This window comes from Malus sylvestris, chromosome 16 (assembly GCF_916048215.2).
Source record: "Malus sylvestris chromosome 16, drMalSylv7.2, whole genome shotgun sequence".
Lineage (NCBI taxonomy): Eukaryota > Viridiplantae > Streptophyta > Magnoliopsida > Rosales > Rosaceae > Malus > Malus sylvestris.
Genome location: NC_062275.1, coordinates 2,401,630 through 2,419,372, shown reverse-complemented (window position 1 = coordinate 2,419,372; position 17,743 = coordinate 2,401,630). Strand labels below are relative to the sequence as shown.

The following is a 17,743-nucleotide window of genomic DNA, read 5'->3' as shown; positions in this document are numbered from 1 at the left end:
AAACCATTAGTACCTAATTAAATTTGATTCAGAGTCAATAATCTCGAACAAATTTTTATAAGTACTTTGGCATGGAACATCATCAGTACTCTAGCAACTATAACTATATATATATATATATATGTTTTAGTACCATATATTCTAGAGAAAGGATAAATGTCCAAGAGCTGTTAAAACTAAAGAACCGAAGACTGATACGGGCGGATCAAGGCGCTTAAACAGGAAGGAAATTAGTATGGAAATAAGAGATTAAAACTTACGGAAAGAAAAAAAAAAAAACCCTTGTTAACCTGCTTCATTTTAGTGACTGTCTGCTACTTTGTTGTCACTAATTTGATGTGGTTGTCACCACATGACTAGCCATCACCTTAGATTTCTACAAAGATTGAAAAGTACTCTCTTGTAATGAAAAGCGAAATTAACGATGGAACAAGACAAAGTGCAAACAACTTTCAACATAATGAAACAGAGAATAAAGGGACAGAAAATGCACCTGGTTTATAAATGGCACTTTCTCGTTGTCACTAGCTGTGTTTGGTGAACTAGACTCTCCAGCTTGGTTAGCATAGTTGAATATGCGGGAGAAATTTGTAGGAAATCGTGGCTGAACAATATTTGATGTAGCCGCGGTTGTGCTAGGCATTACTTGCGAAGCAAGGAATGGAATTTGCATTTGCACTTGAGGATTAACGGGTAGACCTCCCGGTCCAGACATCAGTGGCAACCCTGCAGTTGCTGAGTGAACTGACATGGTTGGAACGCCTGTTGTATAACACATATTAATCATTCCCATTGCCATTCCCAATCCCATCCCAATTTCATACGCATTGCTCGTTCCCAGTCCCGGTCCCATGGGCAAATACGGCTTAAATTGGGACATTTGCGTGCCTTGAATCCCAGCCAATGATAAATTTGGAGTCTGGTACACAGCTCCTCCACCCATGGACATCATCTGATGTTTATAACAACATTTTTATTAAGGCAATTAGAAGTTTAATTGAAAAGAAAGAGGCAGAGAAATGTCAGGACATACTTGTACTTGAAGCTGCAAGGATTTGATATATTTAATCGCATCGTCCAGCATTGAAGCTCGGTCTGTCTAAAATTGGAAAAGCAGTATCGTTGATTCAGTAGTCTTAAAAGTTTTAAATAAATAATTCAAGGCACATATGAACAAAGGAAAATAATATACAAGAAGATTATCAGTCAGTCTCAGCTAGCTTGTTCATCTTAATCAGCACCCTACATGGTCAACAGATTCAACAGCTAAATGTTAGAGATGATACACGAGTCAGCAATCTGCTAGGTCTATTTAGATTAGATTAATTAGGTGTGATTAATTAGTTGTTTAATTATGTTTAGTTACCCATCTAAGCCGGATTCTTGAAGATCATGGCATACTAAAAATACTTTGCTAGCTTAAGCATTTGGAGCTCTTTGGCCATACAAAATTTGGTTTAAAAATTTAGTCTCACCTGTTGAACTTATGATTAATGGAAAGCGAATCTAAGACTTCCACGAAATTTGATATAATTAACCATTCTTTTTTAATTCCGAATTTTTTAAGTAAAAGGTAATGTTAGGTAGACTAAATTGTTAAATCAAATAATGTATTTGTTGATAATTGAATTATTACTTAATTACTGTTGATTAAAGTGTTTATTTTCTACTCATAACAGATTTGCAAATTTAATTTAGAAATTTAGTCTATCTAACATTATTCTTACCTAAATTAATTTAATCGATGAATAAACAAAAATACTACTAAATAGTTGTTACCAAAGAAAAAAACTAAATCGTAGTACTAACAGAGTTGCCAATTGGCAATAGAAGAAGTAACCCAACCTCTTATAAGTCCATACAAGATCCCTCCTCCCATTAATGTGAGACTCATTCTTAACACGCCCCCTCACGTGTTGTGAGATTCATTCTCAACACGCCCCCTCATGTGTGGCGAATTTTCAAGTCTAACACGTGATCAACACAACGGAATGACATGGAGCACATGTGGCCGTTTGGCTTCACACGTGGGACAATTGCTCTAATAGCATGAAGAAAGTTGAGGTTTCACCATAAAACCAAGTGGCAATATAAAAAGTAACTCAACTTCTTATAAACTCATGCAAAATCTCTTCTCCTATCAATGTGTGACTTATTCTCAACAAAGTCATGACAACAAATTACAGTGGGGTGGCACCTATGTCAGAAGTCGGATAAGTAAAGTTATATATACAAACAAATAGTTTTGTGGGTACCATCTCTTTATCGGTCGAAGCTAATTTAACATCAATATAAATTAAGCGGCAAGGGGAAGCAAGAAGCCATTATATATACATATATATACACCTTGTTACAGTTGGGTATAAGCTCCTGTAGCACCTTCAGCTTCCCCCGGATTTTGTTCCTACGCATCTACTCATGAAAACAAGCAAGTGTAATTAATTAAGTTAGTTTGATTAGTAAAATAAAGTATATAAGTTGGCAAGGAAATACGATAAGCTGAGTGGGTGGTTGGCCCACCCTCTCAGACAAATTATGCAGTTCAGTAGCACGGCTTCTTTTGGGCCGTTCGTCTTTGCTTTGCTTAAATTCTCCAGAAAGCATTACAGGTTTAGTTTCCTAATTAAACAAAAATAATTAATTAAGCAAATTAACAAGAAATACAAGAACATTAGTTATAACTAGCTAGTTAAGTTAAATATGTACAGACCATCTCATGGGACGTCGTCGTCTTTCCACTGAAATCTCCTTTTTCCAAGCTTAACCCACACAACATAACCTCTTTGTCGTGCGAGAAAATATTGCGTGTGGGCTGCTGCATTTGTAAGAATGGATCAAGCTGAATATACGACAAATTCTGAAATATTTCTTGAAAATGTTTATGGTCATCTCCTCCAGCTGCCGCAGCTGCACTAATGCTGCTACTAGTATTGTTCCAATGAGAATTATCAGTTGGAGGGTCAAGGACAACCGAATCAATAGGAAGCACACCGAAATTTTCATACGGAAAGCCTTGAGAGTATTCACCGTCATATGTGGTGGTGGTGGTGGTGGTGGTGGTGGACGACTTGGCGATGGTAGTTTTCCACTCGGGCAATTGGTTGCGCATGTTAACCATAATGTGTAAACGCCACTTGACTTTAGCAGCTCAGGCCACAAACAAACAAATAAAAGCAACTCAAAGAGGTGCACCGCTATGTGTGTACATATTATTTACAAAGAGAGAGAGAGAGAGAGAGATGGATCCAAAGGGGTTTGGCAGAGAAACTGATAGAGAACTTTCAAAGGGGTTTTGCACTAATGCCTCTTCATCGCAGTCTCAAAAATATTGTGTGATTGCGTTACATGCGCATGCGCGAAATTTTGGGCGTTGTGGTTGTACATGCGTAATATCAGTTGTTGATTTTCGGGTAATCAATAACATGATGATGACTTTGTCTGTTTGCCCGTATAAATCCATAGCAGCTTATCCCATAGTCTTCAGTGTATCTCCTGAATCCTTGATCAGCACTGCTGTTCTGTAGTGTGGGCTACATGTCGGACGCTGGATGGCACACGTCTACACAAATGACTCGTGTCTACTCGGGGAGCTTCATCCCCACCAACTTGACTGTTTTTTTCATTTGTTTTGTCTCTCAACTTACTTACTCCAACGTTATTTTAAGGGAACAACCTGAAGCCGAGTTTTTTAGTATGCTCGAAATATAAATATATACATCATATATTATTATATAAATAAGAATATATTGAAAAATCTCTTCTCGTCAAGATAATTAATGCATGTTTGCTTGCACCCTAAGAGATTAGTGAATGACAATGCTAGTTAGATTGTATACACTTATGAGTTTGTCTACCTTTTACGTGTTTATCTCTTCATCACGTAATAAACAAAATTGTAAGAGTATGCAGTTGGGTGAATTACGTTCTCAGAGGCTACTCAAGATAGAACTTGTAGATACATGTATGTTCATCGAGATTTATGAGACTTAATTTTGGGTAGAATTACTCATTTTAGTTTGTGTTAAATCATGTAGGATGAGTTTCTAATTGAATCGGCACAGATGTACGTCGTGAACAAGAAATATATATCGATCTTATATTCTTATATGGATTTATATATACAACTATTTATGCTATATACCATCCATGCTAGGGTTTTGAGTTTCAGATTAATTGCACGTTCATCTATTGATTAAATAAAAGGAAATAGGACAGGAAAAGAAAAATATCTGTTGGTCGCTGCCTCAATAATATAACCCTAGTTCCAATGTTCTGACCAAGTTTGTTTCTATGCTGGAAACGATCTTCACGGCTCATTTAGTGGACAGGACATGAAGGTTATTGTTTTTGAATTGTTAGAGTAGAATTTGAAGGTTTTTTTTATTTTCTTTTTATTTTCTTTTTATCGAAAGAATTTGAAGGTTTAGGTTGAGATACATGTCTAGTGTCTGGTATAAACAAGTCAATTAGATAGGTTGGAATATGAAAAACATTTAAAGAAAATCTTCCAACCGCAACAACAAAGTCTGTGTCATTAAGCGGCATCGACTATATGAATTCTAGCAACCTTCTCTCTACCAACAAGCATAATCTTCAACTAGACTGCAACAACGAACGCGATCTAGCAAAGATCAAACATCAACTTGCAACATCGCTACCCACAACGAAAATCAAGCATCAATCCATGTCGAGGAAGATGAGAAGAAGATGATGCAGTGAGGAGAAGGCATCAGAACGGAGGCGCGAGCGCGATTTGCTTCTGGACTTGTAATCCAAACCCCTGTTATCCTAGATTTATCTCATCCGTGATATTGTTTAGACGCATTAAACAAGGGTTGGTACTCAAATATAATTTACTTGATCACACCCCATCCAACTAGCCCACTAAACAGAACCTCTTATAAAAAGCTTGGGATTTGCAGTTTGGAATCACAGCATTCAAATAGTTGATTTGGTTAACGAAATGGAGGTGAGGACTAAACTATTTTTGTCACTAACTTACATTATTTTTTAGAAATTAGGACAAAACAAGACGCGAGTCATATACATGAATATGTTCTTACCGGTAAGAACACGTTCATTAGTAAAACTGAAAATTTACATGTGTTCTTACTAGTAAGAACACGTTCATATATAATTGCCTACTATGTTGTAGTAATTTTTCAAAAAAATAATCTAAGGCTCCGGGGTCTACTATTTCTTATATCTTTTTTCCTTTTACATGCATTTTGCCAACACTTTACCTACTATATATTTCGGAATAATTTAGAAGCAAGGCTAGTGTCGGCGCTAATAGCAATGTTTTGGCGTGCCATAATGTGAAGGTTAGCATGTCAAAGTGTTAGAAAAATGCATGGCATGACACACTAACCCGCACTTCGTGGCACGCCAAAACATTATTGTTGGCCCCAACATGTCCTGAAATATTTTTGAGTTGTTTATCATGTAGGCCTTGGTACCATAAATGATATTTTGATCAACATTCAGCTGCACCGTGTCAACTTGGCCGAGAGAGGATGAGACTGAGAGCACCACCACCTCCTCCTTTCTCTAACTCTTTTCTTCTCTTTGTCATGGTCTCTCTTCTCTTTGCTTCTTTTGGGTCTCTTTGCTTTTTGGGCTTCGACGGCCCTATATTAATTCTTTTCTGACCCAAACAAGAAAACCCATTTTCCTCCCCAGCTCACCGTAACACCTTCCACGTTGTGCTTTCGTTCAGCGTTCCAGTTTATCTCCTATCTCGTCCAATTGGTTGAAAAAATCGAAGTTGTAGAACTAGACAATATATATGTGCAGAAAGTTAAAGTTTCACCAGAAAATTAGTTAGTAATAGAAAAAATAACTTAACTACATATAAGTACATGCAAAATTCCTCATTTTCTCGAGAAAAAAAAAGAATGAATGGCATATTTAATATCGAACGTGGGCGCATTATCCTGGGGATTTATAATATTATCCATACTACATAAAAAAAGAGAGAATAAAAAGACTAAGTAGAAATGACGCAGAATCGAAGACCTGGCATTGTCAATGTCAACACCTTGATGATGCGGATACAGTCCTTGCCGTAATACGGATCCTTAGCTATATATCTTATATGAAACAAAGGAGATTGCATCCAAGTCTTCCTTTCTCTAGGTCTTCACGTTCTAGATCACTTAGGGCTGGTTTGGTATTGCTGTGCTTTGAAAAAAAGCTGCTGTGAGAATAAGCGGCTGTGCTGTGAGAATAAGCGGCTGTGAAATAAAGCCAGTAGAGTGTTTGGTAAACTTTTTTGTGAAAGTGCTTTTGGAAAAAAAAGCAGGATGATAGTGTGTCTTTTCATTAAAGGAGCACTGTAGCTCCGTGTGCTTTGAAAAAACTGGCTTTTTTTCAAAGCAGCAAATAGCAACTTCAGCTTTTCCTTTGATTTTCAGCTTTTTTTCACAGTGGTTTTTTTTAAAATCACCTCAATCCCAAACGGGGCCTTATTCTCACCTTTTTAAACAAAGCCGGCATCGCTGAATTGGACCAGTTGACAAGAATAATGTGTCCATCTCTCTGCATCCGTTCTCTTTCAAACTATGCGGTCCATAATTTCAGTAAACTTCAGATGATTCGTTTACACTTTGGGCTGACCAAATTTTTAGTTTATCCATTTTAATGTGTCTGTATACATACACACGCACACCCGTCCAACGCGGAGAAGTGCGATTGGCCAATGGGCACCAATTACAATATATAAGAGCAACTGGAAAGAAATAAAACACGTCCTTTGGATAAAATTAGACTACTAGTATGTTGGTCAGCTTATCAGAAAGCCTTATCAGCCATTTCTAAGAGAGAAGGTAGGAGCTTGCAGTTTATCAGTTCATATGGTGAGGGACTGGAAAGAGCTTGGAGGTGGAGGTGGAGGGACTGGTTTAAGCGGCGGGAGCGCATCAGTTTTCGTGATGTTGTGGGCAGCTCTGGCCACCTTTGTTGTTATCTCAGCCATCATCTTCTCCTGTGCAGATGGTGTTCCCAAAGACAAAGCCTCCACCACCGGTCACGATACTTACGGTTCTACTTGCGCCGCTGCAGGCTGTGGAGCTGGCTGCGGTGCTTGATCAGCAACCGCCACCCGGCGCGCGACTGAAACTCAGCTTCCAAGAACCACGCTTGTGGCTGGTGAGATAGCAGCAGAATACGACTTTGAAACAAACAAATTGGCCGGGGAATAGGAAACTGTAAATTTTGGCTCTTTAGCCAAAATGGTTAATGAGATTGTTATAACTTCTTATTTTGGTCTATGAGATTCAAAATCAATAGAAGTGAACTCTTAAATTGTCCATCGTCATTTTGATCATTCTCTGAAAAACTCCGATAAATTGAAGAAACCATCAGTCCAATGGGAATGTTGGTTTGACAAACCATCTTCAATTTAATGGAAATTTTTCACAAAAGACCAAAATAATTAACGGTGGACAATCTCCAAAACCACTTATTGATTGATCGTGAATAATCTCAATAATCACTTCTATCGATTTTAGATCGCAAATACCAAAGTGATGAGTTATAACAATCTCTTGAGATAAAAAGCCTGTAAAGTTTTATTTTTACTTTTTATTACTTGATTTTGATTGAATTGTTTATTTCGAAGATAAAGGTTACCTTTGTATTACAGCCTTACATATGGATGTAATTATCATGATCAATGGATAATGAACATATTTTTTCCGAATGCAAGTAGTTCTCTTATCTGGCCTTTTTTATTCCAGTGGCTGACATGTTGCCATGAACTAGCGTTTGGTTAGGCAGTCACATGTCTAGAGCGCATACATCAACATTCAGCCTTAAAACCCACACCCATCAATCTCACCGGATGCCTTAAAACCGCGAGAACAAGTTACACGCAAGATGACGACGATGTTCTTAACCAATCACACGACGCTATGTTGAAAGGTATAAACACATGACACCACAATAATAGGTTTAAAATCACTTTTTCCGTGTCCCTCCCATGGACAACTTTTACTGGATATGTCCTCTCTTAAACATCTGAATACACTCTAGTTCTTGGTATCGCATTTTATTCAGCGAGATATTTACTTTCCAACCTGTTTCCTAATTTCGGTGGATGATAAATCCACGCGGAACTTATCTTCTGGTATTGAGATGAACATATCTCTTAACTCCTCAGGAATATCAAAATCTTCAAGAACCTGACAAGGTAATTACACAACAGATCGAATAAACAACTTTCGTAAAGAGCGGTAAAATGGATGGATGGTCGGTAATGATCGCAAAGCTAACCTTGAAAACACCATGTACATTACGGCCACCCACAAGAAAAGTGGTCCCTGTTTTCTTGCATCCAAGAAGTATCTCCAGCATCTTCTTGTAGTCACCGTCATAGTACTTCGGCTGTAAAGGAAGAAAATTAGCTCGCAAAAGTGATTAAAGTAGTGATAACTTCCATATGCAACTTCAGCATGCATATCCACCATCAAGATACAAATGTTACAAAACTAACTGCTCCATCCAACTTTTAACTATATGCACTGAAGGAGCATACATCAAGCAGCCTCGCTACTGTGTCCGCACCAATCACAAAAGCACTGCCCGGGAAAAGTTCAGCTTTCTTATAAAAAAATGGCTGATTGGATATAATGACTGTTTTTCCTGTTGGACAAAAGAGAAAAATTATGACTTCTACATCAAATAAGTAATGACTCATTATCCATGTTATACGCATATATAACGTGAAAAGATTTTCTCCTAAAAAAATTTCACCAACTAATCCCGTATAAAGACTCATTACCCGTCAAAATCCTGGAAAAGGAAAAGGAAGACAAAAAAATGTCATAGATAATCAGCCTCACCAACTTTTTCAAACTGCTTGACACGATCTTTGATTTCTGATACTGAAAGTGGAGGTTTATCAGCATTGACTGCTGAAATCTCAAAGCATGGACAGCCATTGCCGCATAAGCTGCATATAAATGAGTGATGGACGAGTATTATTATACATGCCTTCTCAATTTTAGAAAAGAGAGAGTGCCAGTTAAAGCAAGCTGTTGTACCTAGTAGCAACGTCCAAGAGCTTCATGTGACCTTCATGTAATGGATTAAAAGAACCAGACAATATTATCTTCCTTTCTGCAGTCGACATGTGTGGTTCTGCAAAACAGTCGATGAAAAACAAAGCATTATGCAAACAGCCAAGGAGCACACTGACCTGTATAACTACAGAACACATTGTGCTGAAGTTATGTTAATAAATCCTACCACTTGAAAACGGATACACCTTAAAGCATATTTGCCTGTTAATAAGTTGCTCCAACTCTTCATCTTCACTAAAATTCGTTTCACATTCATGAGGTACTTCAGATTCAGTGAGCTCTGAAACAAATGTCCCGGGAACTTTGCATGAATTTGCAATTGCCTGTAACAAATTAATAGAAAGAAACAGGTTTGAAATATGAGTTTAAGCAAGTCACATTTAGCAAAGCTACGAAGCTAATAAAGGGGTGGAATTATGTTGCTACATTGTCTTTTCCTATATATAAGGTCCCCAGAGTAACTAGTAGAAATTTTCTCAGACCTTGAGTACAAGATGACTTGCAACCATATCTTCTTCCTCTCGATTTCGTAGACCCTAAAATGACAACAAGCATGACATAAGAAATGGAAAACTTGAAGATCATAATCAAGACAATAATAAATGACAATCACCTTAGAAAGGGTCACTGTTGACACCCAAAGTCTGTCAGATGTCCTTGTTGACAAGTGAAGTCTAAACATCAAGAAGAAAGAATGAAGTAAGCAGGCCTAGGTTGACGAAGCATGAAGAAAACACTAAATAAATAAAGCAAGCCCTTATGGGAGGTGTTATGCGTGTAACATATCTTAAAGTAAAAACCATAAAACCAAACTATAATATGTACAATGGCACAAACGAATTGGATTTTATGAAAATCAACGTGTGTCAAAATGCAGTTTCTTACTTGGATCCTCTGTTTCTGCCATCATTACTCAGTGGCTCTATTTATGCATGCTAGAACATACAACAAGTGCATATCCAACTAGATCAAATAAAATATGCACACATTCAAATTATACCTGTGGTCTCCGAGTTTTGGACGTGAGGTAGCCAAAGTAGCAGTGAAACCTACACCAAGAACCGGGGAACCTATTGCATAGAAAAAAGATGGGTATAAGGGCCGCATTCACATAATACCTAAAACATTATGCGTGTGTTCGTCGGCACTTAAGCTACAGATGCCACCTCATTATCCTGTGTTTGGCACTATAGCAGCTAGAAAGTTGAAGCTTTCCACACTACGCAAAGCTAGTCAACCAACTAATCATATATATAAGGAATCATGTATAGAGTACAAAGCTTGGAGGAAATGCAACTCCAAGACATAGCTTTAAAACACTATCCGAATCCGAATTCAGAACTCAAGTATGACCCTATACTTATAACTGTATATATGTATGTATGTGTGTGTGTGTGTATGGATCCTATATATATACATATATATATATAACCACATAGTGAACCAGTGAGTGTGAAATAGCACTAACCTGGCGATGAGAGCTTGAGAGCGCGATTGTAGGCCAACAAAGCCATTTCTTCAGCAGTGTGTGCACTACAAAACTGGTTCGGAATCTGCAGCAACACAGAAAGCAAACAAATTTCGATCAAATTCCATAAATTGACGAAATAATAAACAATTAAGAGCGAGAAATAGAAGAATTAAAACCTTGCCGAGCAATTGGATCATCGACATTCTGGAGTAGGGCACCACCGCTTCCAGGACCGTGTTCGATGCTCCAGGAATCGACAGCAGCCACGCCACGACCTGATTTACGCTAATCCTGATTAATTAATCATGATAAACTCTCAATCACACACATTAATTTAGCTGTAAATGTTACCTGAGAGGCTCCGCCGACGAGATAGAGGACGGACTGCGTGGGGCTCGAGTGAATGGCTTCCACTAGTGTCCTTGTTCTCGCGCTCATCATACTAGGGCGCGCACTCATGCAGCCTTCCTTCATTGTCGTCTCCTGTCTTCCTCCATCGTCGTCATCCATCGGATTCTCTCTCTCTCTCTCTCCTTTTCTTCGGTCTTCTTCTGTCCGCAGCCCGAAAACGGTGTCGTTCTCTTCTGTGTAAAGAGTTCTGCGGGACCATTCAACTATGGGTCCCGCCACCTGCTCAAATGATCATAATGGGGTCCGGCCCATTCCATTCTGGTACGTTGAGGAGCCCGATACAAAGGCCCATTAAATCTGGGGCCCAATTGAATTAGACTTGTCCAGCCAGCATAGTCGTACATTGTAGGGTCTGTCGTTCAAATAATTCCGCGCTGCTTTGCTGATTGATTTGATCGTTCATCGGAATGAGTTGACTAATTTTTTATTTTATTTGATCGTTGATGACAGATTTTCATGCGAGATAGGCGGAGGAGAGGGCAGCTGCTGCCTAATTATGCTCCAAATTTTCTAAGTTTTGACGGTCTCTGCTGCTGCCTAATTATGCTCTCAATTTCAAATAACGTCGGCTTGGCACTCATGACAAACCACATGAGTTGCTTTCCAATTAAGATACCAATTATAACGAGATACATGTTGGGTAATTATGCTTGAACCTTTGTAATATGTAAAAAAATTATTATTAATGAGAACTCTTCTACTCACTTGGAGGGTAGCTCAAGTTAGGATGGACGATGGATATTTTTTTGTTTACTTTCATATCTCTATCTTTTTACATATTACCTACACTTGGTCACTGAAGCAACCTTGCGAATATCACACCTTGATATGTTCCAAAGTCAACCTGATTTTATGCATTAACAATGAACATTGTGAAAGACCGTTGTTACTTGCCGAACTCAAGTCGATTCACAAGCACATTTAGGGAGAAAAATCGAACAAATGACATTTAAATTTGGCGTACATATGGATACTCTCAACCATTTGAGTTACAAATTTTTTTGTCGAAGATGATTGTTGTGACATAAATAAAATGTTCCTACTTTCCTCCATACCAATTTAGCAAGAACTAAAGCATGATGAAATTGGAGGGCCCATATATATGGCTGATTGCTTCCGAAAAATGGAGGTCCATTCTCCGTTGTGGGTGCTGCCAAGAAAAATTCTTTGTATAAAGATATGTCTGTGAGTTGGCGTTGTTTCTCTTCTTTGCAAAGCAATGCACTTGCAGACAGACACGAGTGGAGAAAAAGGTACCCCTAAATTAAACAAAGATACTTTGTGCTGTAAAGCTGCTTTTGTATATGGTGGTGGCCTGAAGGAGCCTGCTGTGTCTTTGTCCTCGCCTCAAGTCACCATTTACCGACACACAAACAAGTAATTAACGTTGTATTAACTTATTAATTAATTAACATTGATCAGTCGCTATTTATTCTTACGTTGTTTTTTAATTAAAATCAGTTCATAAATTAATTAAAAGGTTGAACCTTGAACCGTTGGCATCTCCATTCATGTCCCGCCCCTTAAACTATCTCCAACCGAAAGATCCAAAGGGTCAAAAATAGCTCGAAAATCGTCTCCAACCGAGGGCTAGGTCAAAGTGTTCGTAGGCCCCACTGGACAAAAAAGGGCCGAAGAACCAATCGGCTGGCCCAATTCGGCCAACCAACCAGCCCAGGGTCAGGCTGGATTTTTCATTATTAATACATTTTTTGTCGGATATATCCGACAGTATTGTCCTCTTTAGTGTTGGATATATCCTAGTATTGTCCTTTTTTTTTTCTTTTTTTCTTTTTTTGGGCCAATTTTTTTTTTAAATTCCCCTTTTTCTTCTATAAATATCTAAGTCATTCCTACACAATTTTTCACATAATTTTCACCATTTTTAAATTTAAGTTGTAGTTTTTAAATTTACATAATAAATTATGTTTGACCCTATAGCCCTTTAACATTCGGTTGGAAACGATTTTTTTTCACATGACTAAACCGAGCTATTTGACCCTCTGTTGGAGATGAGAACAAACATGATTATGTACTGTTTATTAAAACATTAATATATTGAAGAGACAGAGAGCTAAAACGAGCCATTTAACTTTTGTTCGGTTGGAGATGGCCTTACAAAACTCGGGTCCAGCCAGCCACCCCAACCACCCCAAATCCCTGCACTGGAATTCTCAATTTGCAACTGAGGCCCTCCAAAATGAATTATTTACTCTTTAGTCTGTAAAGTACGAAGCTTTATAGAGTGGGCCTCACCACTGACAAACGGCTACTCTCTAGACACTCCCACCCTGTAGTCTGAACCGAACGAAGTTCACATGTCAATTTATCTCCACTTCCCATTTCATTTTTTCGCGATATATTTACAACTGTCACTTTCTATTTTTGTTCCATGCCATGTCAGCAAGAGTTTTGGTCATCTTTCCAGTGAATTTAATAAGGTCGTCGTCGGAGCGGATTATGATTATGCCCCCTTAACGGTTTATAACCCGCGTGGAACAATCATCACTCTCTAATATGCACTATTGCACTTGCTGGATAAATTTTTCAGTATGTCAAAAATGCGAATGAAAAATCATATGTTACATAAATTTTCATATGTTTTTCAAATTGTACATTGACATGTTTTTTCAATTGTACAGTAACATGTGACATTTTATCATGTATTTTGAACACATTGAAAAATCTTTTCACTAGCTAGTTGCCTCTGTCACTCCACATTTCCCTGCATCATGATTAAGAGAAAATTTAGTATTTGATTTGACAGCAGCTTAAGTGTTTGTGCAATCAGACGTACAAAAATTAGGTGTCCTATAGTTTGGTATCATCCATATCCACCCATAGTTTCATCCCATTTAAAAAACGTTGCATGCGGTTATTTTCATACAAGAATTTGTTCATGTGTAAGGCACTTCTCACAAGTGTGAGATCGATATCAGTGTGGGTGTGGGACCATTGTGGGTCGAATCAAACCCTATTATAGAAGCTCATATTTGTTTATGAGAGCTATTCCACAAATGATCATAAGTGATAGATTGTAACAAACGGCTAGCTTAAATATTTTAATTAAATTCAATGATTTTATTCGGATAGCCTAATTGTTAGAAGGTAATTAATTACTTTGGTGATTTAGAACATTTTTCATCATCCCGCTACGTTTTGAACTCAAACCCTACTCCCTCTTTTTAATATAAATTAGCATAGAATTTCGACCCTAATATAGAAGTTAATATAAATTAGCATAGAATTGTAATATAAAAGTAAAAATAAACAACTAAATTGCACTGTTCCCATGGACAAAAGCATGGATTCCAACAAAATATCGCGACAAATTGAATTGGAGGGTTTTGAGACACAGTTCCATATGGGTCCCCACACCAACTTCTCTTTTGCCATTTTTCTATATTCCCAAGGTCCTTGCTTGCTGAGCCCCTCTACCTTTTCTCCATCACTGTTGAAGCTTTCACACTTCCTTTCTCTCCCTTCACCTCCATTGTCTCTCTCAGCTTTCTCCACAACCCCTCACTTGGTTTCCGCAGCAGAAAGAACGGTAAAGGTAATCCCTTTGAACTCCGACTCTGTAATTTTCTGCTGGAAATGTTCTATTTGATTTTGGTGCTTCTGCTGCTCTGCAACTCTCATTCCCTGGTGGATTCCTTGAACGAGGAAGGCTACGCCCTTTTGTCGTTCAAGCAGTCCATTGCGGAAGACCCAGAAGGGTCTCTGAGCAACTGGAACTCCTCTGATTCCAACCCCTGCACATGGAATGGGGTTACATGCAACGACCAAAGGGTTGTCTCTCTCAGCATTCCAAAGAAGAAACTTTCTGGGTTTCTTCCTTCCGCCATGGGAGCCCTCTCCGAGCTCCGCCACGTCAATTTAAGGAACAATAAGTTGTACGGAAGCTTGCCCCTTGAGCTTTTCCAAGCTCTGGGGCTCCAAAGTTTGGTGCTTTATGGAAATTCCTTATCTGGGTCTGTCCCAAATGTGATTGGTAAGCTCAAATACCTTCAATCCCTAGATTTATCAGAAAATTTGTTTAATGGTTCGTTGCCCATGTCGATTATACAATGCAAGAGGCTGAGAACCATCGATCTTAGTCAGAATAATTTCACTGGCTTTCTACCAGAAGGGTTTGGAAGTGGTTTTGTTTCTTTAGAAAAACTTGATCTTTCTTTCAATAAATTCAATGGCTCGATTCCAAGTGATATGGGTAATCTGTCTAGCTTGCAAGGCACTGTTGATTTGTCTCATAATCTGTTTTCTGGTGCAATCCCGGCTAGCCTTGGAAATCTTCCCGAGAAGGTTTACATTGATCTTACATATAACAATTTGAGTGGTCCAATACCGCAAACTGGTGCTCTGATGAACAGAGGACCAACTGCTTTTATTGGGAATCCTGGTCTTTGTGGCACCCCATTGAAGAACCCGTGTTCTTCCGAAGTTTCCGGTGCTAGTCCGCCTTCTTCGATTCCGTTTCTGCCGGATAACTCCCCCCCACAGGATTCTGACGATAATGGTGGAAAGAGTGGGAAAGCAAGAGGGTTGAGTAAAACAGCTGTCATTGCAATTATAGTGAGTGATGTAATTGGCATTTGCCTTGTTGGGCTGCTTTTTTCGTATTGTTATTCGAGGTTTTGGGCTCGTAGTAAGGTTAAGGATGAAAATGGTTTTGGCAAGGGAGGTAAGGGAAAGAAGGAGTGCTTGTGCTTCAGAAGAGATGAATCAGAGACATTATCGGAGAATATGGAGCAGTTCGATCTAGTGGCATTGGATACACACGTGGCATTTGATCTGGACGAGCTTCTTAAGGCGTCTGCTTTTGTTCTTGGAAAAAGTGGAATTGGAATTGTTTACAAAGTTGTGCTTGAAGAAGGAATCACCCTGGCAGTGAGAAGATTGGGCGAAGGGGGTTCCCAGAGATTCAAGGAATTTCAGACGGAAGTTGAAGCAATTGGAAAGCTAAGGCATCCTAACGTTGTTACTCTGAAGGCATATTACTGGTCTGTTGATGAAAAGCTGCTCATATATGACTATATTCCTAATGGCAGCCTTGCCACCGCCCTTCATGGTAAGCTTACCATTTTTCCTTGTCTAATTTTGGTATTCATACTCTTGTTAGTGGTTGTTATATTCTCTTATTAATGGTAGGTGTAATTAACTCAGATTTGCGAATAAAATTATAGGTGTGGTGTTTTTGTTGATTTGATTGTTTTGTTATGTCATTAGGGAAGCCAGGGCTGGTATCATTTACACCGCTATCATGGTCTGTTCGGTTGAATATCATGAAGGGAATTGCAAAAGGCTTGGTCTATCTGCATGAGTTTAGCCCCAAGAAATATGTCCATGGAGATTTGAAGCCAAATAACGTACTGCTTGGACAAAACATGGAACCCCGCATTTCTGATTTTGGACTTGGACGCCTTGCAAATATCGCTGGAGGGTCCCCGACTCTGCAATCCAATCGAATCCCCACAGAAAAATCACAAGAAAGGCAACAAAAGAGTGCAGCGCCATCTGAAGTTTCTGTGGTTAGTTCATCCAGCAATTTGGGATCTTGTTATCAGGCTCCAGAATCTCTGAAAGTGGTTAAACCATCACAGAAGTGGGATGTGTATTCGTATGGAGTAATCTTACTCGAAATGATTACCGGAAGATTGCCAATAGTCCAAGTGGGTTCCTCAGAAATGGACCTGGTTCAATGGATTCAGCTCAACATTGAAGAGAAGAAGCCTCTTTTAGATGTTTTAGATCCAAATTTGATGCACGACGTGGATAAGGAAGAAGAGATTATAGCGGTTTTGAAGATTGCAATGGCTTGTGTTCACAGCAGCCCTGAAAGGAGACCGATAATGAGGCATATTTCCGATGCTTTGGACAGGTTGGCCACATCTGCTGTCTGAGATATGATTGCGGCAAATTCAATCCACTTGTGAAGCTTGATGTTTGGTTAGTTCAATCTTAGTGATCGTGCATTTGTGTATTTGGCGTAGGCATTCCAACAGTAAGATTTCTGCCTTCCTTACTGTCATTTGATAGAGCTAGGTTGAGGTAGTTCTGCTGAAAGAGCATTGTTAACTGGATATATGTGAAGGATGATATCTTCGTGCTCTTATTGCAGACCTTTTGTATCTTGTTGTCCTTGTAGGTTAATGAAGTTGTTGATTTGTTTCTTGTTCTTTACCCTCTATCTCCCAGATAATCTTTTAACCATTGAACGAAACGGGTTTGCCTTCCCCCTCTAGGATATGAACGATAATCGCCATTGAATTTAGACTTTTAAGCCAAAAAGATTCCTGAGATTGGCATAACTCATCACTTTGGTTCTAAGATTTAAAATCAATAGAAGTCGTCTCTGAGATTGTCCACCGTCAATCATTTTGGTCAATCAACCGCTCCACTTGAACCAGTGGTTTCCTAATTTAACGAAAATTGTTTACATAAGGACCAAAATGATTGACTATAGACAATCTCATGAACCACTTCTATTAATTTTAAATCTCAGGAACCAAAGTGATGAGTTATGATAATCTTAGGTACCATTTTAACTAAAAAGCCTTGAACTTATACTTGTTATGTTAGCAACAAATGCTGGCTAAGCTACATTGTTAGAGTGAATGTGTTTACCTGTGCACCTAAGCTGGAATCTCGTTTATCGCAGCTTAGACTAGTTTAAGGTAGAATATAAACTATCTTTTGTTAGCAACTGGCTGGAAAGTGTTTTTAACTGTATATTTTCATGATTTCATCACGTTAAACAGTAGGATTAAGACAGTTG

The 17,743-nt window shown here is 38.6% G+C and overlaps 3 protein-coding genes across 6 annotated transcripts; 1 reads left to right on the top strand and 2 right to left on the bottom strand.

Annotated features, from left to right (window-relative positions):
* Positions 1-10: 10 nt before the first annotated feature.
* On the bottom strand, positions 11-4,011 carry LOC126608810 (transcription factor SPATULA-like). Of its 3 annotated transcripts, none has more exons than XM_050276812.1 (6): positions 2,711-4,011; positions 2,494-2,619; positions 2,347-2,412; positions 1,034-1,099; positions 494-952; positions 12-376 (listed from the first exon to the last, which is right to left on the bottom strand). In XM_050276812.1, the coding sequence occupies exons 1-6, from the start codon at positions 3,116-3,118 to the stop codon at positions 329-331; spliced, it is 1,173 nt and encodes a 390-aa protein (XP_050132769.1). In that variant the 5' UTR covers positions 3,119-4,011; the 3' UTR covers positions 12-328. The 3 variants fall into 3 exon arrangements, with proteins under 3 accessions (XP_050132771.1, XP_050132769.1, XP_050132770.1); XM_050276813.1 differs by having other exon boundaries at positions 15-376; positions 2,521-2,619; positions 2,711-4,010; XM_050276814.1 differs by lacking the exon at positions 2,494-2,619 and having other exon boundaries at positions 11-376.
* Positions 4,012-7,890: 3,879 nt separating this feature from the next.
* On the bottom strand, positions 7,891-11,126 carry LOC126608806 (uncharacterized). 2 transcript variants are annotated; one of them, XM_050276806.1, is made up of 12 exons: positions 10,906-11,125; positions 10,731-10,829; positions 10,552-10,636; positions 10,084-10,153; positions 9,697-9,757; positions 9,566-9,619; positions 9,250-9,406; positions 9,045-9,141; positions 8,844-8,953; positions 8,537-8,643; positions 8,275-8,385; positions 7,891-8,183 (listed from the first exon to the last, which is right to left on the bottom strand). In XM_050276806.1, exons 1-12 carry the CDS (start codon positions 11,062-11,064, stop codon positions 8,067-8,069), a joined length of 1,227 nt encoding a protein of 408 aa, XP_050132763.1. In that variant the 5' UTR covers positions 11,065-11,125; the 3' UTR covers positions 7,891-8,066. The 2 variants fall into 2 exon arrangements, with proteins under 2 accessions (XP_050132763.1, XP_050132764.1); XM_050276807.1 differs by lacking the exon at positions 7,891-8,183 and having other exon boundaries at positions 8,315-8,385; positions 8,495-8,643; positions 10,906-11,126.
* Positions 11,127-14,293: 3,167 nt separating this feature from the next.
* LOC126608786 (receptor protein kinase-like protein ZAR1) lies at positions 14,294-17,148 on the top strand. Its single transcript, XM_050276779.1, has 2 exons — positions 14,294-16,036; positions 16,195-17,148. The coding sequence occupies exons 1-2, from the start codon at positions 14,563-14,565 to the stop codon at positions 16,866-16,868; spliced, it is 2,148 nt and encodes a 715-aa protein (XP_050132736.1). The 5' UTR covers positions 14,294-14,562; the 3' UTR covers positions 16,869-17,148.
* The last annotated feature ends 595 nt before the right edge of the window (positions 17,149-17,743 follow it).

Coding starts and splice junctions, on each gene's coding strand:
- LOC126608810 (XM_050276812.1), bottom strand. CDS start 3,118: ATGGTTAACATGCGCAACCAATTGCCCGAGTGGAAAACTACCATCGCC. Junction 2,413..2,493: donor AACCACCCACTCAGCTTATC/GTATTTCCTTGC, acceptor TTTCATGAGTAG/ATGCGTAGGAACAAAATCCG. Junction 953..1,033: donor CCTTGCAGCTTCAAGTACAA/GTATGTCCTGAC, acceptor TATAAACATCAG/ATGATGTCCATGGGTGGAGG.
- LOC126608786 (XM_050276779.1), top strand. CDS start 14,563: ATGTTCTATTTGATTTTGGTGCTTCTGCTGCTCTGCAACTCTCATTCC. Junction 16,037..16,194: donor CCTTGCCACCGCCCTTCATG/GTAAGCTTACCA, acceptor TTATGTCATTAG/GGAAGCCAGGGCTGGTATCA.
- LOC126608806 (XM_050276806.1), bottom strand. CDS start 11,064: ATGGATGACGACGATGGAGGAAGACAGGAGACGACAATGAAGGAAGGC. Junction 9,407..9,565: donor CAAGTCATCTTGTACTCAAG/GTCTGAGAAAAT, acceptor AATTTGTTACAG/GCAATTGCAAATTCATGCAA. Junction 8,954..9,044: donor CTCTTGGACGTTGCTACTAG/GTACAACAGCTT, acceptor ATTTATATGCAG/CTTATGCGGCAATGGCTGTC.